Source organism: Vigna unguiculata, chromosome 5 (genome assembly GCF_004118075.2).
Source record: "Vigna unguiculata cultivar IT97K-499-35 chromosome 5, ASM411807v1, whole genome shotgun sequence".
In the NCBI taxonomy this organism is placed as follows: domain Eukaryota; kingdom Viridiplantae; phylum Streptophyta; class Magnoliopsida; order Fabales; family Fabaceae; genus Vigna; species Vigna unguiculata.
In genome coordinates this window covers 37,391,157-37,418,122 of record NC_040283.1, presented here as the reverse complement: position 1 = coordinate 37,418,122, position 26,966 = coordinate 37,391,157, and the positions used below count along the sequence as shown (strand labels likewise).

General features: G+C 37.5%; 3 protein-coding genes across 3 annotated transcripts; all 3 read right to left on the bottom strand.

The window, feature by feature from the left end:
• Positions 1 to 4,802: 4,802 nt before the first annotated feature.
• Positions 4,803 to 5,713, bottom strand: LOC114185864 (protein GRIM REAPER). The gene has a single exon (XM_028073807.1). It carries the CDS (start codon positions 5,585 to 5,587, stop codon positions 5,117 to 5,119), a length of 471 nt encoding a protein of 156 aa, XP_027929608.1. The 5' UTR covers positions 5,588 to 5,713; the 3' UTR covers positions 4,803 to 5,116.
• Positions 5,714 to 9,669: 3,956 nt separating this feature from the next.
• Positions 9,670 to 12,676, bottom strand: LOC114184680. The gene is made up of 4 exons (XM_028071994.1): positions 12,576 to 12,676; positions 11,409 to 11,554; positions 11,239 to 11,308; positions 9,670 to 9,922 (listed from the first exon to the last, which is right to left on the bottom strand). The coding sequence occupies exons 1-4, from the start codon at positions 12,674 to 12,676 to the stop codon at positions 9,682 to 9,684; spliced, it is 558 nt and encodes a 185-aa protein (XP_027927795.1). The 3' UTR covers positions 9,670 to 9,681.
• Positions 12,677 to 12,952: 276 nt separating this feature from the next.
• Positions 12,953 to 16,991, bottom strand: LOC114185752 (lipoyl synthase 2, mitochondrial). The gene is made up of 4 exons (XM_028073653.1): positions 16,488 to 16,991; positions 15,293 to 15,504; positions 14,381 to 14,760; positions 12,953 to 13,415 (listed from the first exon to the last, which is right to left on the bottom strand). Exons 1-4 carry the CDS (start codon positions 16,913 to 16,915, stop codon positions 13,293 to 13,295), a joined length of 1,143 nt encoding a protein of 380 aa, XP_027929454.1. The 5' UTR covers positions 16,916 to 16,991; the 3' UTR covers positions 12,953 to 13,292.
• Positions 16,992 to 26,966: the final 9,975 nt, after the last annotated feature.

Below are 26,966 nucleotides of genomic sequence, written 5' to 3'. Positions count from 1 at the left end.
CGGTAATGAACCGTGACTATCACGTGTCATTTTGTGTGTTTTTTATTTTTTTTTTATTTTTATTTTTTTTTTGAAAAAATGTTTATGTGTCAATCCAGCCGTGTGCAATGTGTCAGAATCGATGTTTTGTATTAAATTTGGTCCATATATTCATTATTTTTGTTCAATTTAGTGACAATTTTTATTAAAATAAAGCAATTTTGTTCCTCTAGATTGATGCCAAATTTAATCTTTATATAAATGTTATAATGTGTTTATTAAAATTCACATTTTTATTATATATTTTTGGTTTAGGGCTACATTTAGTTTAAAATTAAAACGAAAATTTGAAGGATGATGACTAATATTATTGATTTAAAATTTTAAACTAATTGTAATTAGGGATGTTAACGAGGCGAGTAGGGTACGGGTAGTAGCTCCCCCGTACCCTACCCGCTAGATAAATATCTACCTCGTGCCCGTACCCATATCCGTCGGGTACCCGTCTATTTTTTTCATATCCGCGGGTATCCACGGGTACCTGCGGGTGTTTACAAAATTATTTAAAATACAAATATTTAGTCATAAATTCAAATAAAATAAAACAAAATACATAACTGTCATAAATTTCAAATAAAGTTTAAATAAACTCAAGTTTATAAAATGACGTTTAACACAATGAAAATTCTTTAATTAGTGCTTTGATCAATAAACTCACTTTCTCTGATTGATTCCTGAAAATAAACAAATAATAAACCTCAATTGTCACGTGCCAAATATTCTTATTTTGATTCCATCATTTGACAACAAGCATACCATAAACGTCATTGTCTATATAAGATTTGATGTATATGCCCAATTTCAAAGGAAGGAAAGAGAAGAATGTCAAGGGGTGTAAGTTTAGCGGGTACGGGTATCCACGGGTACGAATACTATGATATCCATACCCGCCCCGTTAACATGCGGGTATCCAAAATACCCGTACCAACGGGTAGCGAGTATCCGTTTTTTACCCGTGGCGAGTTTTATCCGCGAATACCCGCGGGTACGAATTTTGTTGACATCTGTAATTGTAATCTTAAATAAAAAATACTTAATAATTTTTTGAATTTTTATAACATTTATATAAAAATTAAATTTGGTTTCAATTTAGAGATGGACAAAATTGTTCCATTTTAAATAAAATTGAGACTAAATTGAACAAAAATAGCGAATATAGAAACCAAATCGAATATAAAACATATTAAACTTTGACTCTAAATGTGACACTATTGGGTTGATACGTGAACGTTTTTCAAAAATTAAAATAAAATTATAAAAATTAAAAAAAAACAAAGAAAAACCATAAAGTGACATGTGACAGTCATTGTTTATTATCGTTAATAATTTAAACAGAGTTCGCAAAAAATGACCAAATTGAACAAAATTAACAAAAATTAGGACCTGATTGAATAAAAGAACATTAGTACTGAATTAAACAAAAATAGAGACCAAATTTATAATTTAACCTATATCATATCATAAAAACCAATTACAGAAAGATGTGGTAAAATGGGCCAATCTGATCCGTTTTAGCTTGGCCAACTGTTGAACCGTAAAAAATAGATCAGGTCAAACTAGGTCGTGAGGTGAAAACATACTAAAACACATAACCCACCAATTATGATTTTTTTTTTTTGTATTGGTTTGATGTGGCCTAGTTTAACATTTACTTACATAACGGAGTTAGTGGCCTAGAGGTCATTATATATATATATATATATATATATATGCACCTAGCACTAGTGCAAAATAAGTATATTAGATCGGTTCCGGAGCGCATATTAGATCGATTCCGCAACCGATCTAATATACACTGGTGTAATATGTCAAAAACATATTAGATCGGTTCTGAAAATACCGATCTAATATCTTTTTACTGAAAAGAAAAAAAAACATTTTCGAAAGTGACCATGCGAAGGGGCAAAGGAGAAACGAACCACCAAAGACCACCAACAAACCACCACGAACCAACACCAACAAACCACCACGGACCAACACCAACAAACCACCACAGACCAACACCAACGAAACATCAAGTGAACCACCAACGAACCACCAAGTGAACCACCAACGAACCACCAAGGAGAACACCGCACCCCGACTGCAAACTTGACTAAGAGACTTCACGAAACACCATAGGGACCAGCGACACACATTCGGTAAAGCAGCAGCGTCACAAATTTGCTTCATTTGCAAAGGAGATGGGAAAACACCGAGCACCAAGAAAGACAACTACAAAGAGAGCTTTCTCCACAAATAAAAACCCTAGTCATGAGAAAATGAGGGAGAAAAACACTAACTTATTGCATCGGTTGTTGAAGAATGGCATGGAAGAGAAGAAGAAGCTTGTTGAAGCACGGTGCGACGGTAGTAGGGCACGGCGACAGTGGTCAATGGCGCTTGAAAGAGAAAAAGAAGCAGTGGAGGCGCAAGAGAGAAGACCAAATGTAACATCCCTAAGGAATATTACTGATATTAAACAATTAAAAATTCTAATTATAAATACTGCATTTATAATATACACTATTTCCCAAAACACGGGAAATATAAAACTTTAAAAATTAAAATCGTTAAATCCAGGAGTCCAAAAATTCATGAAACTGAATTAAAAGTCCATGGCTCCCGCCAGGATTACATAATATCCTCAAAACGAAAGTAATAAACATATGTATATACACAAATTATCCCCTGCTAGCCCTCGCTCCGAGTCTACGTATCACCTGGCTCACCTGTCACATCATCTGCTCTCGGATAACAAATTTATCCAATCATCGCCATACACACACAGATAGGTTGAGCTATGCACAAAAAAAAAATATAAACAAATATAAGAAATAAATATGCTTCCCAACCCAAAATAACATAATCAAATTTCTTATACTATCCAAATCACCCAACCATGACCTCATAGTCCTTCATGAGTCATATGCATGAACTAGATCTTGGGACTTCACTGTGCTTCCACGAAACTAACTCATTCGTGGTCCAACCCTATAAGCCTATCCCGCTCATAATCCTGCCCTACAGACTCCTCGCCTGTAGTAAAAACATCCAAGTCTCATAACTTGGACCCTGACACGCATGCAATCACCATACTATGGACGCCCAATAGTAGCCGACGGGAACATAACAGTTCATTGCCCATCGTGCGCTCGACACATGCAATCACCATACTAAGGACTCCTCGCCCATTAGTAGCCGACGAGAACTCAACCAGTTCCTTGCCCATCATGTGTCCAACCACCAAGCACATCCCAGAACCCTATTGGACTTAGTCCTTCATGCCCAAACACCACACCACATGCATATACATCCTAACATAGTATGTATGTATGTATCTCCATCACCATCACATTCCATGATGGGTATACAATGTTGGGCACATTATTGTGACAAAAATTTAAATCAGAAATGGGTCAAAAGTGGGGACTCAAAAATAATTAGGTGGGGCGTTATCTTGAATTTTTCGGTTCACAGACCCAAGACTTGAAACCAATTACAAAGTTATGCGCACCACAAAGTCACATTTGAATGCTAGACAATTCCTTCAATCAATACATAATTCGCCACAGGACTATGAATACAGTAAACCTATGTAGAAATGCGATAATATGGATATTATTGGTTCGTGGGGAGTAAAGAACTTTTTAATAGGGAGTTGTCATGAGTATTTTGGACTTAGACACCCAATTTTAAAGAAATCAATCATCATTGCTAGTTACATTTCCTCACACAACAACCTTAACATAGTATGTATGTATTTCCATCACCATCACATTCCATGATGGGTATACAATGTTGGGCACGAAATTTTGACAAAAAAAATTTAAATCAGAAATGGGTCAAAAGTGGGGACTCAAAAATAATTAGGTGGGGAGTTATCTTAAATTTTTTGGTTCACTGTGCAAACTCTTCCAAACACTATACAATCAATGCTTATTTGATTCGCTGTGCAAACACTTCCAAACACACCTTTCACTTGAAACCCAAAACTGGTGGAAGCCTCGCCATGGATGACTTTTAATGGTCGATGCGTTCTCCGGCAAGCACTACTTCTTTGCTTCTCTCTCTCTCTCTCTCTCTCTCTCTTTCTCTCTCTCTCTGGGTTGCTTCTTTGCTTCTCTAACACTAACACTCATCACTGTGCCTTTTCTCTCTCTGTCTCTGTGTCCTTTGGTTTTTGGGAAAAAAAGAATTTAACTCTCGCATGTGCAGCAATTTTCTTTCATTAAAAAAAAGTTTATGTTTGAATAAAAAAAGGTCATGCCACATCAGTCATGTCAAATTTAAGTTCAAAAAATATGTTCAAATATCATTTCCGATTAAATTATCACATCACATCACTAAAAGAATCAAAATAGATGATCTAATGATGATTCAAATATTCAGTTAAAAGTAAGTCAAAAAAAATATATTAAAATATCATTATCCTTGAGAATAAAATGTATAACATGAACACGGTAATATGTTAGTGAATTCTTATTACCAGAATGTAAAACTAATAATATTCATTATATATTCTTTTCTTCTTATGGTATGAACGATTCTAAATGTTCTTAGATTGATTTAAATCATATCTACAATCACTCCTTATCTTGAAAGGAAAACTTAATTTGTTAATAATAGACATAGGTTTCATTTACAAGATATTAATTACACTTAATTGACGTGCAAATTTATTCTTCTTGAGCATATATGCAAAGACAACCATTTGTTATTAATTTAAATAAAGGAACAACCACAATAACAACATCATAAACTAAACAAATAAAACCAATCACTTAACAAAATTAAAATGTTTACACTTTAATACAAAACTAAATCAAAATTCAGTCCAATTTCATACTTATTAACGTGCTAAAAATGTGATTAAGAAAAAACAAAACCACAATGGGATTTCATATGCTAGAAAGACACTCCCTAACACACTTTCGTCATTGATCGAAACAATCAAAAGTCACAAACTTTGGTGAGTTCTTCATGGTTTTAACCAATAACAAAGTGTAGTTAGCATCTCTTAATCTTTTTATATCTCAAACTGCTATATAGTATATGATGGATCACAAGATCCCTAACCTTTTCCAATAACTTCCTTTCAAGCATACCCACAAACACCATTCCCACATGAATCACCAGATGAACACTTCTTGTCGCACTTGCCACAGTGATTAGCATTGGACAAAACATTGGTACAAACTCCATTGCAGCATCTTTCTCCCTGCTTGCACTTGTTCCCACACACCTTGCAGTTGTTCTTGTCACGAAGAACATTGCGACAATGCGTCTTGCAGCAGTAAAGTAGGTCCCTCCCCTTGTTCGCTCGAACCCCATTGCAGATGTTATTGCTCTCAGCATTACACTGTCTTCCTTTCTTTATTACAGAAACCAAAAATCTGCTTCTTGGTCCCGAATGGGTTATTGGGGTATCAAGAACATAGTCTTCGTCCTCCTCTTCGTTATGATTTTGATCTTGTACGTCAGTTGCAGAAGCAAAATGAGAATCATGCAGGGTTGAAAAAATGAGCAGAACGAGAAATGCTGTGAGCTTCAGGATTGTGTTGGCCATGGTGATGAATTATTGAGTTTAGGTTGATGTTGCTGTAACTTGAGCTTTTGATTATGGTTATGGGAATGTGTTTGCAATTTAAAGTGTGGTTTGTCGTGAAATACTCCATGATCTTAGGGGAAAACTTGGCTCTTTTAATTAATAGCAATGTTGAATGAGAGAATTAGATTCATCTAAATTCTCGGTTCGAGGATAAGTGATGTGCAAGCATGATCTTGTTGTTTAATTAATGTGAATAATGGAACAAGTTAACCTGTTTTTGCTCATTTTTCAAGAAAGCTTCGAAAGTTAAGGACAAAAAAGTGATGATGCAAAGTTAAGTGTAGGTAGGAATATCAGATTTTAATCACTGTTAAACGCAAGATATATATAGAAAGAACTAAACGTTATTAGGGTTTTTCAGATGAATATATATATTTCAGCTTAATTTGTTATAAATTTTTTTAATATTTCTATGTATACAATAATTAATACAACAATACAGCAGCATGTGGTCATTTTTTTTTTCAAGTTTAATCTTGGAATCATATATTTTTCAAGAATCATGTTCCTTGGAATTATAACTTTTAGAAACATTATAAACGTGTTTAATTTGTGAAAAATATATTTGGAACGTTATCATGGCTTAAAACTTTTTCACTTTTAATTTGAATTTTAGAATTTCCATCCCTTTTTATGAGAACATTTTATTCAAAAACACAGTGGTTAACATTTAATATCTCTCTCTCTCTCTCTCTCTCTCTCTCTCTCTCTCTCTATATATATATATATATATATATATATATATATATATATATATTTTAAACTATCATCAGTCAAATTTATGACTCTAAGGTTATACTATTAATATTATTTAAACATGACATTTCTGAGTAATTTAATAGTAAAATTTTAATTTATTTTTATTCTAAATTGAAAAATTATTATTATAAATAATGATAAAAATAGAATAATATATTTTTTTACTTTCATATTTATGCACAATGTGGATTATTTTATGTATGGATATATCTTGATCAAATTCTTTTATATATATTTTTAAGTTTGTAATTATGTATTCGATAGTTTTTCTATTGTTTGTAAATTATAATATTATGTTATTATTTATTTTTATAAATATGTTCTGTTGATCTTTGAATCAAAGAAATAAATGGTTTTATTTTTCATATATGCGATGTGTTATATTCTAAAAATGAAAACAATTAATAAAATGTTTTTTTGTTAAAATTTGATAAAATTCTTATTTTATACATTTATATAGTAGAGATATCTTTGAAAAAATTCAGAAATTTAATTTTAGTTATAACAAATATCTACATAATTTTATTCTTATAATTCATAAATGTAAGCTAAAATAAATTTTTTGAAAAGTGATATCTCAGTTAACTTACATATTTTGAATAATCACTTTTTAATTATATGAGTAATTCTATGGAGCTTAATATGAGTAGTTTATTTAGTTTAAAAAGGGTTCTATAATACCTACCGATTTGTGATCTCTACCTACTATGGTTGACAATGAGATGTATCGTAGGTGCATGTGCAGAGGATCCCTTTTTCCGGCGAAAAGTGCGTGAAGCCAATTGCGGCTTATACAATTGTCAACCATCAACACCATAGTTGAACTTTCTTAAAGCGAATCAGAACCGTTGAAAAGGATGAATATGTGGGAATGTAGACCAAAATAGGGTTGACTTTGACTTTACTTTCATCTTCTTGGTTGTTGCATTGCCCTTATTAACTGTGTTGAGTGTTGATTCTTCAAACTTTTCAAAACCATGGACTTGCAAATGGACTTTAGCAAATTGCCCTTAATTATGTTTCTAATATTTGTAATCTCAATTAATTACATAATAATTGATTCACACAATAGTTCATCATGCTGACATCATCATTACCAAATACAAACAAATAATAATAATAATAATGTGTAGGGATGAGTATTTTTAAAATATATTATAAAAAGGGCAATATATATCTTCACTAAAGTATTAGGTATATGTATAAATTCTTTTTTTCTTCTTCACCTCTTAAATTACTCAACATTTTTCTCTCTTAAGTTAAATCAGTGTTCCTTATTGTTGGGTGTATTTTTTTTCAATCTTGTAATGCATTTAAAAATTTCATGTACCACTGTTATATTATTTCATAAGTTAAATTGAAAACAATTGTAGTTGTAATTGTGTTGTTTAGTTTCTTTTCAAACTCTAGATCTTAAATGTTTGAAAGTATAATATTTTACTATATTATACATGTATGTTAAACAAGTTATACTATTATCTCAAAAATGATTTTTATATAATACTTTTTTTATGATTTTTTTTTTGTATAATTACTCGTATAGTACCCAGTTTGGGACTAGTGTGTCAAATAGGTACCCAGTTTAAAAAAAGTATCAATTGCATCCCAACTTTTAAAAAAGTGCTTCAATTAGGTCTCTTTCAGACGGAGTTGACTAACGCGGTTAACGGTGCCACGTGTCAGTATGTGGTTTTTTTAATTTTTTTTATTTTTTGAAAAAAAAATAAAAATGCCACATGTCAGTTCCATGTGTGTGACACGTGGCATTGTCAGTGCCACGTGGTATTGCAATACCACGTGTCAGTATCATTCTCAGATGTCATTGTATTGATTTCGATTTAGTTTCCATATATGTCTTTTTGTTTCAATTTAGTACCTAATTATGTGTATCTGATTCAATTTTGTCCCATTTTTTTTAATAATTAAAATATTTTTGTAATCCATTTTTTATAAGATTAAAAATAATTAAGTAAAAATATTTTTACAAAATTAAGTACTAATATTTATATTATTTCTTTCAATTTCAGACCAAATTTATTATTTGTATAAATGTTATACTAATATTTTTTATTAAAAACGACTTTTTAACCTATTATTTTATTAATTACTTTTTTATTAAGTATTCATGTTTTGTTAATTTTTATTTTTTTTCCAAAATAGAACAATATTGTCTCTTACTAATTTTAAACCAAAATTTCTATTTGTACGAATGTTATATTATTTTTTTTATTAAAAATGACTTAATAAAATGACTTTTACCACTAAATTTTAATATAGATATTAAATACTTAATTTTTATAAAAATTTTATACTTAATTACTTTTAATTTTATAAAAAATGGATTTTAATTATTAAAAAAAATTAGGTCAAAATTGAATGAGATACACATAAGTAGGTACTAAATTGAAACAAAAAAACATATATGGGGACTAAATCGAAATCAACACAATGACATCTGATAGTGATACTGACATGTGGCATTGTAATGTCACGTGTCACACACAAGGATTTGACACGTGACATTTTTATTATTTTTTTTTCAAAAAGTCAAAAAGAAAATTAAAAAAATTAAACAAAAATTAAAAAAAAACCACATACTGCACGTGGTACGTCATTAACGGTGTTAGTCAACTCCGTCTGAAAGGGACCTAATTGAAATGCAATTGACACTTTTTTTAAACCAGGTACCTATCTGACACACTAGCACCAAACTGGGTACTATACGAGTAATTATACCGATTTTTTTTATTGCCTTTTCCTCTTTATTTTATGTATAATTTTTTTAAGTTATCTTTTTCCTTAAAATAACTGCATAAAAAATTAAAAAGTGATAATTTAATTTAATTTAATTTAATTACATTTAAATGTGTGTGAGATATGAGGAATAGTTTTATTTTTATAGTTGTTTGGAAATGACGGGTGAGGGTAGAAAGTTTGAGGGGAGATTATAATAAACTATTTGGGTTTTATGTTTACTTAGTCAACGTCTCTCATATTTATTTTGTCTTTAGGAAAACTGAACCCATTTTAAGAATAGTTTGAAATTTGGTAATTAGTTATGTTCAAACATAATGGATTATTTTCTAAGGTACACTACTGTCCTTTAGTAGATGTTTAATGATTTTATATCACAGTAGATTATTGTAAGTTAAATAATAATTAATTACTTAAAGTTTTATTCAACGTAAGTTTTACAGATAATCAATTATAACTGGATTAGAAATAATAAATTAGATTATTTTAATTAAATTTTGTAACGTCCCATTTAATTTAATGCGTAATTAAAGGAAACGTCACGCGATAATAGTACTGCAGAAAAGTCTTGGGGTCCCTAACACAACCCCTACAAAACTAGGCACACCACGATGCCAATAAAAACAGGATAGCTGAATACGAATACAGCGTAGAATGTAGCGTAGAAATACGGAAAGAAATACATGGGCCATGGCCCTAAATAAACATAAGGAAACTCCAGCCCAGATGGCTAAGCAGCGGAATCGCCATTCGCTTGTTGACCCTGAGAACCTCGCCCAACTGCTCCCATCAATCAAGTTGATGATCATCGCAAGGAAAAACGGCCACATACAACACAAACATACAACAAAACGGGTAAGCTAGAGCCAACAACATAAATCATGCAATCAAGCATATTTTCATCATCTCATCCACATAGCAACCAAACAGGTTATGACTCTTCATTCAATACACTACGACTCGACTCGACTCATCCGGATACGTATAACTTGGTCGGATTCAGCGGATGCTTGCACTTGTGTGGGTACCCCTGCTCGAACCTGAGCTGCTCGATCCTGAGCCATGTATTACCAGTGTTATAATGAATCAAATCTCTCCCACCACAAGGTTAGCCCTTAGTGAGTTTCAGGCCTCCTGCTACTCCCACCACAGGAGTCAGTCCGCTCTAAGTGAGACTAACTGGCTCCTCGGAGTGTCAGGATGCAACCTTACCTTGAATCCTTACCTAGTTATACAGATGGGGCACCACCATGAACACCCACTAACAGGGGCCATGGAATTACGTCCCGACCACTGAAGCGCGACCCCGGAGGTCTCACCTAGAGACCCCAAGGAATTATACGCTGACATGGACCAACATTCATAAATCAGCAATTAAGAGAATATTAAATTATGTTTTTCAATTCCATATCCATCCATGAGATTTATTCCTCATACGCATCACATTTGAGTCCATACCACTGTTCATTACCGCCCCGATGGGTCTGGGGTCTCATCTCATGATAATACCATGTTCCTTTAGTCCCAAACCACTCATTTATTTCACATGCTAAGTCTCATACCAACCCATTCCTCCACAATTCATGAATCATGCCAAAAATACATTTCATACTCCATTATATACATGTCCATCATCACACAATCATACCCAATCAAAACAGATCACTCGGGAAACATCAAACGTCCAAATCACAACACTGTCTCGCCCAGCATCTCGCTCAGGCGAGCCTCCCCCCTCGCCTAGGCGAGAATGCCAAAAACTAGGGCATGGGCAACACGGGATCTCGCTTAAGCGAGATCCCTCTCGCTTGGGCGAGTTGCCTGCTCGCTCAAAAATTGAGCGAGCCGCCCGGGCGACTTTTCGCGCAAAAGACTTAGGCGAGCTCCCTATTTCATCTCGCCTAGGCGAGATGGACTCGCTTGGGCGAGATTAACAGGTCTCGCCACTGTTCTTCGCCGTACCGCCATGTTTTCCGGCCAAACAACACATGCAAGCTGTTTTCACACATCACAACAACAGATCCAACCATGAAATCAACAACCAACGCAGAAACAGTTCTAAAAAGACTCGAAACTAGAACCCTAGCTTCCCGTACCTGGAAAAGGTTAACAGAACCTCGACGCGGGACCTCGGAGCACAACAACTTGAAAGGCGTACTTGCAAAACTGGCGAAAACAGCGGAGGACACGATTATTTTCGTACTTTAATCGGTGGAAAACGAATGTAAACCTCATAAGGTAAGTACAGTAGGATAGAGTTACTTACGTGGAGCAGAAATCACAAGTCGAGCTCTTGTGATGGACTGGTTCGAGACGAAGAAACGAAACCCTAGCAGAGGGGTGGCGGCTGCTGGGTTCAAGGCAAGGGCAAAGTGTCTCTGAAATGTAGGGTACCCTAGGTTTAGGGCAGACCTAAGGGCATTTATGTTGGGCCGGCCTTAGGCCCAACTACAAGGACGGCCCACTGACATTAGGGCTGAAACAAAAACAAATAATTGGGCCTCACAAATTTTCTTATCAGTTAAAATATAAAAAAACATTATTAAATATAACCCGTTAGACTAACTTCATAGCAATTTATATAAAAGTTTTATTGTGTATTTTAGAAGTAATAGTCTTATACATTTACAAATAATTTATGTTTGTATTTAATAATTTTCAATAATAAAAATGTCTCTTTCTTGATAAATATCTGAGGAAGTTTTGACTTGAAGATATTATGAAATATACTTTCATAAACTCTTGTTCTTATTCTTTTGGATTATCTATCACATTAAATGATATCTTCCTATTTATTTTTGTCTATTAGCGTAATTTTTTATACACTTAAATTTGGTGTTTCATGTAATAATAGATTTTTATATTGTTTGATAGTATTCTTGATAGATTTTCAATAAAATTGTACATTTCAAGTGATTACATATAAGACACTGAAACAGTCTGACTAAGGTTATGTGGTAATTGAAATTAAATGTAAATTTAGGAAGAATAGAAACATATAAAAGGATTGAGTATTCTCCTTTTATGCAAACATAAGTGTTTCTTATTTTACGTTCACTATTATTGAATGAAAGTGAATTTAATTTGGAATCTCTAGTAATCAAATAATTTTTTTAAGCACTAATTCACTCCCTCTTAATGTGTAACACATTTTTTCTTACAATTCAGTTAATTTGGATAGTTATTCAAAATTTTAAAATATTAAAAAACAAGTCAAGCTGAAACATTATAATCTTATATTCAACTATACCATTGTTTTTATCCAATCATATTAGTCGACAACCTTAGTAGACTTAAAGTCTGTGAGCTTCAACCTAATGAGTTGAGCCATTTTATAATTAAAATACACGTGTACAATTTATATATTAAATTATTATATCTCAAGTTAAAATGAATATTACTAATATGATTTAAATTTTATACGAATATTTACCCCTTTTTGGCACCTCTATTGACAGCCAAAGTTATCTTATGAAGCTTATCTTCATCAAAACCTGATGAAGAAAAGGATACACAGACACATAGAACTCCCATGAAGTACAAAGGTTCAACAGATTTTATTTGATTAGATGAATGAATTGTAACAAAAAATTATTACTCAAAGTATTCCAGCTTTCAATTGTTCTACCATCATTCCCCACAGGATGTTGAGGGACAGACACTAGTGCCTTTCAAATGTAACCGCGTCACTAAACATAACTTCAGGACAATTTGCCAGAACAATATAGGCTCTTTGGTAGTACCAAACTCTAATTCAAAACTGAAGTCCAGTGAGATAAGTTTGAACGGCAACAACCAAATAAACCCAAATTGAGTTAAAAATAAGAGATTTAAACGATTTCTCAAAGTCATTACTTTCAATAACTACAGTAACTGGTATTAGTTAGCACCAGTTGAATAGAGAAAAAATGAGTACATGTAAATGAGAACATATACAACCTTGAAATTTGCATTTTCCAAATAAATGAGCCAATCCACTAATGGTGTTGTTGTTGGGAAGGAGGAAGAGAAAAATATGGCAGACAGCACATGTCCATTTAGAAGCTTTTACTCATTACTGGGTGACTTGAGCATCAACAGCATGTAATAATTCTGCGGTACTTACATATAATGCACATTGAAGTGTGTAAATAACAAAAAGGATAATGCGTCACGAGGATGTCAGCTTTGAGGGAGATGCAGCACGATCCGATTCAATCATGGATTTAATATAGAATTCACCAGCCTTGTATGAAGACCTCACCATGGGCCCAGATGCCACATATCGAAAGCCCTTCATACAAAGTAGAATCAGTTCATACCTCATGATCAAGCTATAATTAAATACCATATGCAGCTTTTATAATATTATAGTTTTTCCACAAATCATCATGATGCTGGATGCAACAATTAAAAGGAGAGAAATGTTCCATGATTGCACTGCTTGGTGATGAATAGAAATAGAATGTGAGGAAAGATTGCTATTGGCAGGTCCGTTGGGTCAGGGTCAGGGTCAGGGGTGTGCTAACTTCTAAGAATAAATAAGAGAATGACAAGCCTGAACTTTCCATGGATTAGCAAGATATGATTATTTTACAAAAACTGAAAAGGAAAAAATGATTTTATATGCTCCAAATTTTGAGACGAATAAATACAGGCAAGAAGCTCGGCTTTAATAAGTTTTATGCCACTCAATATCTACTACATCGTGAGAACATAGAAAATTAAAAAAGAATTAAAAAAACTATTATAGTACATAACTTATATTTAGTATTAGATTACATTAAGGCCAGCAAACTTTGATGATAAAGTATACTATCAGCAATTACTGTTGAAATTATTAAATTTTTGGAACAGAGGGACGAAAAGGAAAAGAGACTGAATGACGAGTTACAATAAGATGGTAAATACACTTCTTTTTCATGCCAAAACAACATCATAACCTTAAACTAAATAAGGAGTCAAATCATGAAATATAAGAAAACCTGGAAATCAAGAAAATTGGAAAACTAATATTAATCTTTTCAAAACAAAAAGGAAGACCAAGCTAATGATATAACCTCTAAGGTACTCTAAAATATTTTGATACAATATTGGTTTTACAAGATATTCATCATACATTCTAACAATTTCTTTTGGTAACCAATTCATTATGTGATATTAATGCTATCTTTTTCAACAGGTCCCAGGCAGTAAAAAATATGAGTATTTCTCCAAACCAAAATAAGTTAAATTCAAACACAGGAACAAAAGTCTTACCATTTCCATGCCAAGAGTCTGATACTTATTAAAGGCCTCTGGCGTAACATATTCAGATACTGGCATATGGCGCTTTGAAGGTCTCATGTACTGCCCAAATGTCATCACGTCAACTCCAGCCGCTCTCACCTTCTCCATTGTCTTCACAACCTGGTCAGGTGTTTCCCCACAACCTAACATTATTGAAGTCTTAGTGAGTGTTCCAACAGGAGCATATTCCTTGGCCATCATTAGAACATCTAAGGACTGCCTAAAATTAGCACGATGATCCCGTACAACATTCTGTAGCTCTTCAACTGTCTCAATGTTATGTGCAAAGACATCTAATCCTGATTTAGCAACTTTCTCTACACAGTCTGCATCTCCCCGAAAATCTGGAACTATTACAACAATAGTGCAATAATAATCATCAAAGAAAGAAATTTGAGTCAGTACTTAAGAAGGATTTTAATTAAGCATAGACCCTGAATAATAATTCATCTCAACAAATGTATACTAAGATTGAAACCTGACACAAGAGGATGTAAATTCAAAATCGAACCAAATTTATTCTCAATGACCTGTAACCAAGATCTCTTCATAATTCTATTTAAAGCCATACCGTTAGCATATCACATTTCAACAATAAAAATACTACGTCTATGAAATTCAACAACTGACACTTCATGGGGAATTAGCACAATAGGTACCACCTGATTCACCTTGCAACCTAATATCCTATAGTTGAAACAAAAGTTAACTAAAGATTGCCTTCCTTTCATACCCATTATCCACTAAGTATAACTGCAAACCATATAGATGCTTAACTTTTTAAATAGAACTAGGTGCCCACCTATCAGTATTAGGCTTAGATTTTTAATTTGATAGAGATGCCAAAATATTTTCGGTAACTAGAAATATTCAAATACATACCTAGGGCTTCTATCAGCATATTAGGCTTCAGTGCCTTCAGCTTCTGCACTGTCTCAGTAAAATGACCACTCCCTTGATCAGGTAAATCATCACGGTCAACACTTGTTATAACCACATAATCTAGACCCCATGATGCAATTGCTTCAGCCACATTGGTGGGCTCATCAGGGTCAGGGGGTGGAGGAGTCCTTGATGTCTTAACATTACAAAATCTGGAAATTAACAAGAAATAATTAGATGCAAGTGTTCTTGTGAACAAAACTAATCCATGTACAACTATAATGAGTTTTGGATAATCATCGTGGTTAGTTCTTATTATATATACTTCTTTGGGAAATTACGGCTGTCTTTCTTACCTAGTTATTTTTATTAGAATAAATGTTGTAGACATTGTACATAAAAGCAGAACAGCTAGGAGCAACTTCTCAAATATAAAAAAGGGTGTGCATTATAAAATACAAAGTGATGACAGTGTGTAGTTTCCCGAACAAAAAGGATGTAGTGTGTAAACTTAACAAGCAGTACCCGTAAGAGAAGTCAGAGTATCACCCCAAAGTATTATTGATCAGATAATAAAAGTTATATTTTAAAATCAAAGTTTGCTATACATCCAAACCAAACTTAAAGATGATAGACCTTATTTTAGTGATTGCTACTCGACCTATTGAGTCGCTGGTTACCGATCCATTATCGGATGTATTGGAAAGCTCACGATCAGTAATGATATGACAAAAGTAGCGTATACAAGAGTGGGACAGCTCTCATTTCATGAACTAGTTTATGGATTTGAGTAACCCAAATTCTAAGATGTACATGTAATTATTACTATCTCAGTCAAGTATACGTGCTAAGCCATTAAACAACTCAATCTCTAAAACATGCTTATTACTTAAAGCAACTCCAGCATTCCTTAGAATTCATAACATGAGCACAGAACTACTCCATATCATTTTTGCAACTCTACTGACGAGTGGTATCTGCTCTACTTATCCATCAAACTGCAACACCAACTCTACCTATTTATCCAAATCTAGAACACACTTCCTCAAAGCCACTTTCAAAAACAAATAACGTCCCTGTTCCTGCTAAAGCTGAAGTGGAAGAATAAGCTAGAAACACTCAATGCGTATCTTCCTTTAGTGATAGTGTAGATGTTAATTTATAGATGTAGAAATCGAAACGATTGGATTATAACCTGCAACCTCGAGTACAAGTGTCACCGAGAATCATGATAGTTGCCGTAGCAGTGCCGGTCTCGCCGCCGGACCAGCACTCGCCCAAATTAGGGCACCGAGCCTCCTCGCAAACAGTGTGAAGCTTCAATTCGCGGAGCTTCTTCTTGATCTGCACGTACTTCTCGCCGCCGGGAACGGCCTCCTTCATCCACTTCGGCTTCGGAAGCGGCTTCTTCTTCGTCCCAACCTCCACCGAGTACGCGCTCTCCGATCTCAGAGCGATGAAGTCCGACAGCGACGGTGATTCCTCCTCCAGCCGCGCCCGGAGCCCCGCCAGAGTCTGCGGGAATTGCGACGGCGTCACCGGAGAGGTTGCCGATGATGAACAGAAGAGTCTCGCGGCGCATTTGATGTTTGCGCCAACGCTTCTAATCCTTGAATGCATCATTATCTATCTCTGCCTCGCACAATCACACATTGCTTAACACAGATAGAGAGGAACATGAGGACGGAGACTCACGTGACACGCACGCTCACACATATTCTTAGTTTTGTTTAATGGGTGTTTTATTACTTTTATGTTAATGGGTTGGGCTAGACGACACTGGGCTTACCAATTTAGAAAGCGTAATTACTTCCTGCACCATATCCTGCATCATTCTCCAGATTTCATTTTCCGGAACACGATAAATAATTCCGGAAATCCTTTTCCAGAAAGCAAAAGTTTTCATCTTCTAATAAAAATATTTTTCGGAAGCATTTTGATGGGTGGGAGAAGAAATTTAATGGGATGCAGGGAGTAATTGCCTTTAAAAAAGAAAAAAAACCGTGTTTGCAAATTGAGCTAACATTATTCCAGGACTCTTTTTTTCACCCCCAAAGTCTAATGGAAATGACCTAAATAACCTTTATTTTAAAAATATGATTAAATATGTTTTTGTTCTTCAACTTTTAATTAAAATTAGAATTAGTCTCTTTTGAAAATCTTGAACTAATTTAGTTTCTTATCTCTAGAAATATATGAATTTAGTCCTTTAAACTATTTTCTTTAAAGTTTATTTGACGTTTATAACACATTTCTCAGTTAACATTGAACCGAACATGTGCTAAACGATGTAAACAAACTAAAATACTATAATGAAATGTGTTTGAAACGTCAAATAAACTTAATAAAATTTTGTTAAAAGGACTAAATCCACACATTTACGGAGTTGGAGGACTAAATTGTTTCAAAGTTTACAAGAATGACTAATTTCAATTTTTACTATTGAAGGACCAAAAACATATTTAATCCTTAAAAAATATTAAAAACCCTAATGAAAATGACCTAACTCCATCTTTGTGACAGTAGAAGTCATTGCGCCTCCGTGGAGTTTGTGCTCCTCCATTGTCATTGTATCTCTATAGAGTTTTCCCATCTCCATTACAGTAAAGTTACAACGTCATGCACCTTAAAGGGTTTGGCAACAAAGCACATATGCAAAAGACAAAAGGTGAAAAGGCTATATTGAACTGAACCATGATACAAGGTTTTATACACCACATAAACAGAGCAATTGCTATTAACAAAAAAGGATAAAAACAAAAAACGAAAAACTGTTACAAGAACAACTTTATATTTTGGCTTAAAGACTAAACTCCAACACACCTCCCTAAGCCAAAAGTCTTTCACGTTTACAACTCCAATAAGTTTCCTCAAATCATTGAATCTATCACATTTTAAAGCTTCAGTTAAAAGGTCTGTCAGTTGCTCTTCAGACTTGCAATACTCAATCTCAACTCTTCCACTTGTTACTTGTTCACGTATAAAGTGAAACTTAGTCTCTATATGTTTACTTCTACCATGAGAAGTAGGATGGTTTGCCAGACTGATAGCAGACTTATTGTCAACTAACAACTTCATTTTCTTACCAATACCAACCTTGAGCCCTTTCATCAAGGATTCTAGCCATACTCCTTGACAACTAGGTTCATAAGCAACTATATATTCATATTTACATGAAGATAGAGCAACAACATGTTCCTTGGTTGAGCTCCACGATACATGAGTGTTTCCAAGAAAGAAGATGCTCCCATATGTGCTCTTCTTGTCACTCTTATCACCACACCAATCTGCATCTGAATATACAGTAATCTCCAACTCAAATTTTGTCTCAGACCTGGAAAACAGAACCCCAAACTCACTCGTCCCTTGCACATATTTCAGCACTCTCTTTACAGCATTCATGTGTGACATTCGTGGGTCCTGCATGTATCTACTAATTAATCCAACATTGAAACACAAGTCATGCCTTGTATTGTAAAGGTGTTGCAACAACATTACTCTGGCCCATTTTAAACTTCTTTAGTAATTCTCTTGTATACCGTGATTCATGCATAATCAAACCATTCAGACTTTGTGTAAAATTTATGCCAGAAAAATAGCTTAGCACCTCGAGGTCACTCATCTCAAATTTGGGGGTATATGGTGGTGTAACTTTTTGAGACATTCCTTCAACTTCATAGAATCTTCTAAACTTAGTGGAGGTATACTTTCCTCCTCAATCTGTTTGGAGAAACTTAATTTTCTCTCCACATTACTTTTCTGCCAAGGCCTTTAAGTTTTTAAACACATCTATAACTTCATGTTTCTGTTTTATCAAATATGTCCAAGTTTTCCTAGTGAAATCATCCACAAACAATACAAATACATGTTCCCTCCAGATGTTTCTATCTGCATGGGGCCACACACATCTAAACCGACTAACTCGAGTTTGGCACTTGATTTTATGGGGCAAAAACTTCTAAAAACTTCCTCTTGTTTGCTTGCATTGTATGCATTTCTTGTGTAACATCCCAGTAGGATATTACTTAAAGTAAAAAGAATTAAACAATTTTGAAAGGAAAACCTTATTATTATCAATCCATTTCCTAACAACGCGAGAAATTTTAAAACCTTTAAATTTGATGTCCACTATAAAAAAACAAAATACTCATAATTCTCTATTACAATTTGGAAGTCCAAAACAGTAATTAAATTACATGAAAATTAAAAAAAATTATTTATAAAATCCCCTCGTACTTTGCTCCCACACTCCGCCACTAAGCGTCTCCTAGCTCACCTGAAACATCATCTGCTCCCAGATAACAAGTTACCCGATCATCGCCACACACAAACAGATAGGGTGAGCTATGCATATAGATATAAATAAATATGAAATACACCCACCCGATAAGTCATGAAATATTTATTATTCCACAAAACACCTACTTTCCCACACTCATAATCATTATGAGTTCATGCATGTACTCTAACTCATGGGACTTCTTGTGCTTCCACGACCCTCCTCGCTCGTGGTCCAACCTACAAGCCTATCCCGCTCGTAGTCCTGCTTCATGAACTCCCTCACCCGTCTTCTGAACTCCTCGCTCAGACCCAGACCCGTATACCTGTCTTTCCTACTATGAATTCCCTCGCTCATAGTGTAAGACCCGTAGAATTTAATTAATTAAATAAATAAATAATTAATAAATACGGGAGGGGTAATAATTATGACATTAAATTATGGTTGGTATGACGTGGAAAAGTGCTAGCTCATGTGGTTGAGAGCACTTTGATTGTGCGAGAGGACTTGAGTTCGAGTCCTATGTATGCTAACTTTTGATGTTATGTTTTTGTTATTTAAAATTATGAAAAACGTGTTCTTGTATGTTATGATGCTTGAATTGTAGTTCCTAGCATGAAATATGGATTGGATAAATGGTGTGATATTGATTGGGCAATTGCATGGTTATGGGTTGAAGCCTTGGAGAACTTACATTAAACTTTATATTTTTTTGGCATTTTTTGGTTTTGATGTGAATATGGAAAGGTGGGGAGGAGACCTAATTGAGTGGGCAGCCAAAGGAGGCTGGAAGGGCAGCCAAGGGAGGGATTGAATGGCACATTATGTATCATTCAATGCTATTTTCGTTTTAGAAGTTAATTCCTTAGTTTAGGCACACTTTAAAAGGGAAAATTAGGTTAAGGGCTAAGGTTTTGGCAAGCTGAAAAATATACCAGAGAGAGAGAGCACGAAAATCTGAAATTTCTGTGAGTTGGAGTGAGACTTGAGGGGGCTGAATAGAAAGGGACCAAGGAGGGTTGGTGATCAAGGGAGATTTCCTCAAATTATCAAGGTTGAAAGCTAAGGAACCAGGTTAGGGGAGCTTTCTACGTTAATTTTGATTGTTTGGTCTGAAATGTATGGAAATGCTATATAATTTAAGTATGTTCTGTGTCTGCATTATAATTTCGTCGAATTCTGAAATTTTTCCAGAAACCGCCTGGCGGGCTATACTTAGCCGCCAGGTGGCTCATGCATTTGAATGTGTATTGTGGGAATTTCTGGGTACAGCGCCTGGCGGTGAATCCCTGAACCGCCAGGCGGCTCAAAGTTCGTGAGCATTCTGGGTTTTGGTGATGAACTGCCTGGCGGTGATGAATTTCCGCCAGGCGACGCGAGACTGAGTTATGATTTTCGTCAATTCTGGGTGTTAAACGTGATTCTGATCGGAGAGAAATTTGGGGTTAGTGAGTTAGAGATGATGTAACGTCATATTTTGTGGAGATTCCGTATATTTAGCAGATGAATTGATGGAACAGTGTACAAGAATTCTAGGGTTGAATGTTGGGGATTCCATTAGTTATGATTCGAAATTGGATACTGGTAGAGTATAGTGGGATTAATTGATCATTGTATTTGAGTACGAATTACCTTGATTGTGCTGGAATATGAGTGGGGACTGATGGGGAGTCGCGTAGTTGGAAGAATGGTGAAGTCAGTGATGTTGGGAAGAATCTGGAAATGCCCAGATGGTATGCACCGCCTGGCGGTACGAGGATTGCCGCCAGGCGTCGACGCAGACATTGTAACCAGGTTGGATGAAACTAATGTTGGAGAGTTGGGGGGGGTTTGTTCTGGGAGGAATTGGTTCAGTATGGTGGAATAAGTGTTGGGAAATCCATGGGTCACGACTTGTTTTTCTGTCTTGATTGTGGGCACATATGTTGGGTATGTTATATGAATTAGCGAGCTTAAGAGAGGCTTGAGATGTTGAACTAATTTGTCTAATATGGGTATTAGTAATTTGGTTGCTTGGGTTCGTGGTACTGCTTGAATTAAAGTCTTAGAATAGGGACAGTTGGAATTGGGAAAAATAAGTATGACACCCAACCATGGGTGAGTTCCTTGGATTGTAATTATTTTGTGGAGAGTTGTAGTAGAAAGGGAAAGTGGTAAAGTCCCATCTAAGTGAACAGTGCCATGCCCTAAGCTAGGAGTATAATGGTTTGAGAATGGGTGTGAGGGCAAGATGCGAAGAGTAATTGACCAAAACCAGTACTGCATAAGTACTGATACGGCGCCTGGCGACAGAGTTAGGTCCGCCAGGCGGCAGAGAGGCAACAATGGGGTTCTGGTGCAGAAGTCGCCTGGCGGCAAGGGGGGTTCCGCCAGGCGATGGCGAAGAAATACGTGATCCCTGGAACAACGTCCGCCTGGCGGTGTATACTGTCCCGCCAGGCGGTGGTTGCAGACTTTGTGTGTTGAGGCGCTTGGCGCCTGGCGGTACGTGTCCCCCGCCAGGCGGTCTGGAAGCTGTGGCGCCTAGCGGTACGTGTCCCCCGCTAGGCGGTTTAGATGCTGTATGTCCCAGTTGTTGGACTTCATAGGGTGTTCTACAAGGCTTCTGGTAATGCTTTAGAGGTGAGGTTGCTGGAGTTCCTTGAGTTGTGGCTCGGAACGTATCCCTTGAGTTGTGGCTCGGGATAGGGGGTTAAGCACGTGGTATTCCTTGAGTTGTGGCTCGGAATAGCATCTCTTGAGTTGTGGCTCGGGATGGCGGACGAACACGAGGGACCCTTGAGTTGTGGCTCGGGTTGGCGAGTGTGGCCGGTATGAGTGTGCTGGTTGTGGCCAGTACGGATGGGTCCAGATAGATTGCCCTCCTCAGTTGTTGGCTGACGAGTTTGGTAGTCTTGGGACGATACGGACTTTGTTCGTATGTGGGAACTCTACCTGGCGTTGCGGTGTATGATCCGTAGCATGTATTCCCGCACGTGCTCTATCGGTTGTGGCCGATAGGTATGGCAGCAAGTCACCTTGAAGTAATTAGCAGACGAAGTAGAACACGAATAAACGTATTGGAGGTTGAATTGAGAGAATAAAAATATAGGGCAATGTGGGAAGTTAATTTAAAGTGATGATATGTTTATGAGTACTGAATTATTTATATATGTAATAGCTTTGTATATATATATGTGCTTTATCTGCTAAGCTCACCCTATCTGCGTGTGTGTGGCGATGATTGTGTACGCGGTACACGGGAGCAGATGCTTGTGATGCAGGTGGCTCAGGTGCAACTTAGGCGCGGAGAGGGGATTGACCTGGGGAAACTTTTTACTTATATTACTTGTTTTGGAAATATTTGTAAACCCGGATGGGGGACTTAATAACGTTGGATTTTTATTATATGATGAACTTTCTAAGTTTTTATCAGCAATTAATAAAGTTTTAAATTTTCCCGCGTTTTGGGAAAATGAGGTATTATTAAATATGTTGTCTTATTTATTTCAATTTTTATTTATAAATTAGTAATATCCTGACGGGATGCTACATTTGGTATCAGAGCAATGGTTTTCAAAATGATTTTTGGGGTCTATGGAGAGTGAGCATACCGTGTTACGTTGCGTGACTAATTGTCTGTGTTATTAGTTTATTTTTGGATATGAAATCCTAATATGGGCTGTGTGTGTGTGAACCAGCTATAATATGTGGCGTGCACGAGCTATGGCTAATAGGAGGAGGAGGAACACCGCTGGAGCTGATGACATAGCTCAGGCGATCCATCGTATGGTGGACGCGATGCAGCCCATAGCGGCGCCACCCAGAGCTGTAGTGGCACCTACTCGACCAGTAGCTATGGAGGATTTCATGAAACACCGGCCGGCCAAGTTCTCTGGCAAGGCCACCCCTGACGAGGCAGATGCGTGGATGCGGGAGTGTGAGAAGATCTGTAGAGTGCTGGGATGCACAGATGAGCAGAGGTTGCTGTTTGTCACGTTCCTTCTGGTGGCGGACGCAGAATATTGGTGGCAGGGGATGCAGCAGTTGATGCAGACCCGTGGGGAGCAGGTGACGTGGACTGTCTTCAGGACGAGGTTCCTGGAGAAGTATTTTCCCGACAGTGCGAGGCACGAACGGGAGGCAGAGTTCCTTACTCTTCAGCAGGGGACTATGACTGTGGCGGCTTATATAGAGAGGTTCGAATACCTGGCGCGTTTCTACACTCCAGAGGTTACTGAGGAGTGGAGGTGTAGGAGGTTCGAGGGCGGATTGAAACATGAGATACACCGCTTTATTGTGCCACTTCGGATTAGAGAGTTTCCAGTTTTGGTCGAGCAGGCCAAAACTGTGGAGCAGTTGGAGACTGGATCGAGTAGTGGGGGGAAACAGCAGAGGACTACCTCAGATGTCAGACCTCAGAGGAAACCTTATAGCAGACCGCCGACTATCGGGGGAAGATTACGGTGCTTTAACTGTGGCGGGGAACACTTGAGGAGGGATTGTACTAAACCTGCCAGCAGTACCGGTGGAGGCAGTGGTACTGGTAGGTGCTATGCATGCCAGCAGACAGGGCACTTTGCACGTCAGTGTCCTAACAGAAGACAAGCTGGTGGTGCGCCAGCTACGAGGCCAGTAGGAGACCGACCCAGAGCACCGGGGCGTGTGTTCGCTTTGACGACCACAGAGGCGAAACAGTCAGGTAATCTTTTACAGTTTCTATGTTTGTTGTGTGACCACGAGGTAGTGGTGTTATTCGACTCGGGAGTCACTCATTCTTTTGTGTCTAATGAATGTGTGAGGAGGCTCGGGCTCACGATGCGAGAGCTGGGGTGCGAGCTTTTAGTTGCGACGCCAGCGTCTGGAGAGGTATCCACCACTTCTATGTGCGTGGGGTGTCCTATGGAGGTGGCAGGTCGTAGGTTCAGGTTGAACCTCATTTGTTTGCCGATGGAGGGTCTAGACGTGATTCTGGGCATGGATTGGTTGTCGAGTAACCATGTCGTCATTGATTGCGGGCAGCGTCAGATAGTGTTTCCTGAGACGGTGGGGCTAGAACTGATCTCGTCTAATCAGGCGGTGAGAGAGATTGAGGCTGGAGCTACCTGTTACATGATTGTGGCTCAAGCAGAGAAGATGAGCACAGCCGAGCAGATCAGCAGGATCCCGGTAGTGGATGAATATGCAGATGTATTTCCGGATGAGATTCCAGAACTACCGCCTAGCAGAGATGTAGACTTCTCCATTGATCTCATCCCTGGCGCTGGGCCAGTTTCTATGGCACCGTACAGAATGGCGCCTGCTAAGTTAGCTGAGCTAAAGAAACAGATTGAGGATCTGCTTGAGAAGAAGTTTATCCGACCGAGTGCATCACCGTGGGGAGCACCGGTTCTGTTAGTGAAGAAGAAAGATGGTAGCTCCCGGTTGTGTGTTGATTACCGGCAGCTGAATAAGCTAACGATAAAGAATAAGTACCCGTTGCCGAGGATTGATGATCTGTTGGATCAGTTGAGGGGAGCTGCAGTGTTCTCAAAAATAGACCTGAGATCGGGGTATCATCAGATCCTTGTCAGGCCGGAGGATGTCCAGAAGACAGCTTTTCGATCACGGTATGGTCACTACGAGTATGTAGTGATGCCATTTGGGGTGACCAATGCGCCGGCTATATTCATGGATTACATGAATAGGATTTTCAGGCCATATCTGGATCAGTTTGTAGTAGTGTTTATCGATGACATTCTGATCTACTCCGAGAGCAGGGAAGAACACGCAGAACATCTGAGAGTAGTATTGGGGATTCTCAGAGAGCACCAGCTATATGGGAAATTGTCGAAATGTGAATTCTGGTTGGAAGAGGTACAATTCCTGGGCCATGTGATCTCAGCCCAAGGAATAGCCGTTGATCCGGCGAAGATAGAGACTGTGGTGAAGTGGGAGAGGCCTCAAACAGTTTCAGAGGTGCGGAGTTTTCTGGGTTTGGCAGGGTATTATCGACGGTTTGTGGAGGGTTTCTCCAAGATGGTGAGTCCTTTTACACAGCTTACGAGAAAGGACCAGCCTTTCTCGTGGACAGACGAGTGTGAAGCTTGCTTCGAGGATATGAAGAGGAGACTGACCACCGCACCGATATTGGCAATCCCTGACACGACTAAAACATTTGAGGTGTACTGTGATGCCTCGTATCGGGGGTTAGGTTGTGTGCTGATGTAGGATAAACGACCTGTAGCTTATGCATCGAGACAGTTGAAGGTGCATGAGAAGAATTACCCGACACACGACTTGGAGTTAGCGGCAGTCGTGTTTGCTCTCAAGACATGGAGACACTACCTGTATGGAGCGCAGTTCCAGGTATTCAGCGATCATAAAAGCTTGAAATACTTGTTTGATCAGAAAGAGCTGAATATGAGACAGAGGCGTTGGATGGAGTACTTAAAGGACTACGACTTTGAGCTATTGTACCACCCTGGTAAAGCTAATGTCGTAGTGGATGCCTTGAGTAGGAAGAGAATTCACGTATCAGCTATGATGATTAGGGAGTTGGAGCTGATAGAACAGTTGAGGGACATGAATCTGGGGTTGGATATAGGACCTGGACAGATACGGTGCAGCATGTTGAGGATCACGAATGAGTTCTTAGATGAGCTCCGGGTGGAACAGGGGAAGGATCAAGAACTGCAGATGATAATTGGTGAGTTGGGCACTGAGAAGAGGAAGGATTTCCGAATGGGCAGAGACGGGATCCTACGGTTCAGGGAGAGAGTGTGTGTTCCAAGCAGCAGGGTTCTGAGGAAGATGCTCCTAGATGAGGGGCATAAGAGTCGTCTTAGCATACATCCGGGTATGACTAAGATGTACAAAGATTTGAAAGCCTCTTTCTGGTGGACGGGTATGAAGACGGATGTGGCTGATTACGTCGCTTCTTGCTTGGTATGTCAGAAAGCGAAGATAGAACACCAGCGACCGGGTGGCATGTTAGAACCTCTGGACATTCCACAGTGGAAATGGGACAGCATTTCCATGGATTTCATCACTCACCTGCCGAGATCAGTGAGAGGACACGATTCAATCTGGGTGATAGTAGACAGGTTGACGAAGTGTGCCCATTTTCTGCCGATTAACCAGAAGATGAATATGGATAGGCTGGCGGACTTGTATGTGCGAGAGGTGGTCAGGTTACATGGAGTGCCAGCGAGTATCGTGTCTGATAGAGACCCGAGGTTCACATCGAGGTTCTGGCAGTCATTGCAGAACGCTTTGGGTACTCAGCTCAGGATGAGCTCCGCCTATCATCCTCAGACAGATGGACAGTCTGAGCGGACCATACAGTCGTTGGAGGACCTGTTGAGAACCTGCGTTTTAGACCATCTGGGTACATGGAGTGATGTGTTGCCATTGGTAGAATTCACGTATAATAAC

Coding starts and splice junctions, on each gene's coding strand:
- LOC114185864 (XM_028073807.1), bottom strand. CDS start 5,587: ATGGCCAACACAATCCTGAAGCTCACAGCATTTCTCGTTCTGCTCATT.
- LOC114184680 (XM_028071994.1), bottom strand. CDS start 12,676: ATGGGAGTTCTATGTGTCTGTGTATCCTTTTCTTCATCAGGTTTTGAT. Junction 11,309..11,408: donor ACTTGTGATTTCTGCTCCAC/GTAAGTAACTCT, acceptor TGTTTTCGCCAG/TTTTGCAAGTACGCCTTTCA. Junction 9,923..11,238: donor GTTCTGTTAACCTTTTCCAG/GTACGGGAAGCT, acceptor TGATGGGAGCAG/TTGGGCGAGGTTCTCAGGGT.
- LOC114185752 (XM_028073653.1), bottom strand. CDS start 16,915: ATGATGCATTCAAGGATTAGAAGCGTTGGCGCAAACATCAAATGCGCC. Junction 15,505..16,487: donor ACTTGTACTCGAGGTTGCAG/GTTATAATCCAA, acceptor GTTAATTTCCAG/ATTTTGTAATGTTAAGACAT. Junction 13,416..14,380: donor AGACTCTTGGCATGGAAATG/GTAAGACTTTTG, acceptor CTTTGTATGAAG/GGCTTTCGATATGTGGCATC.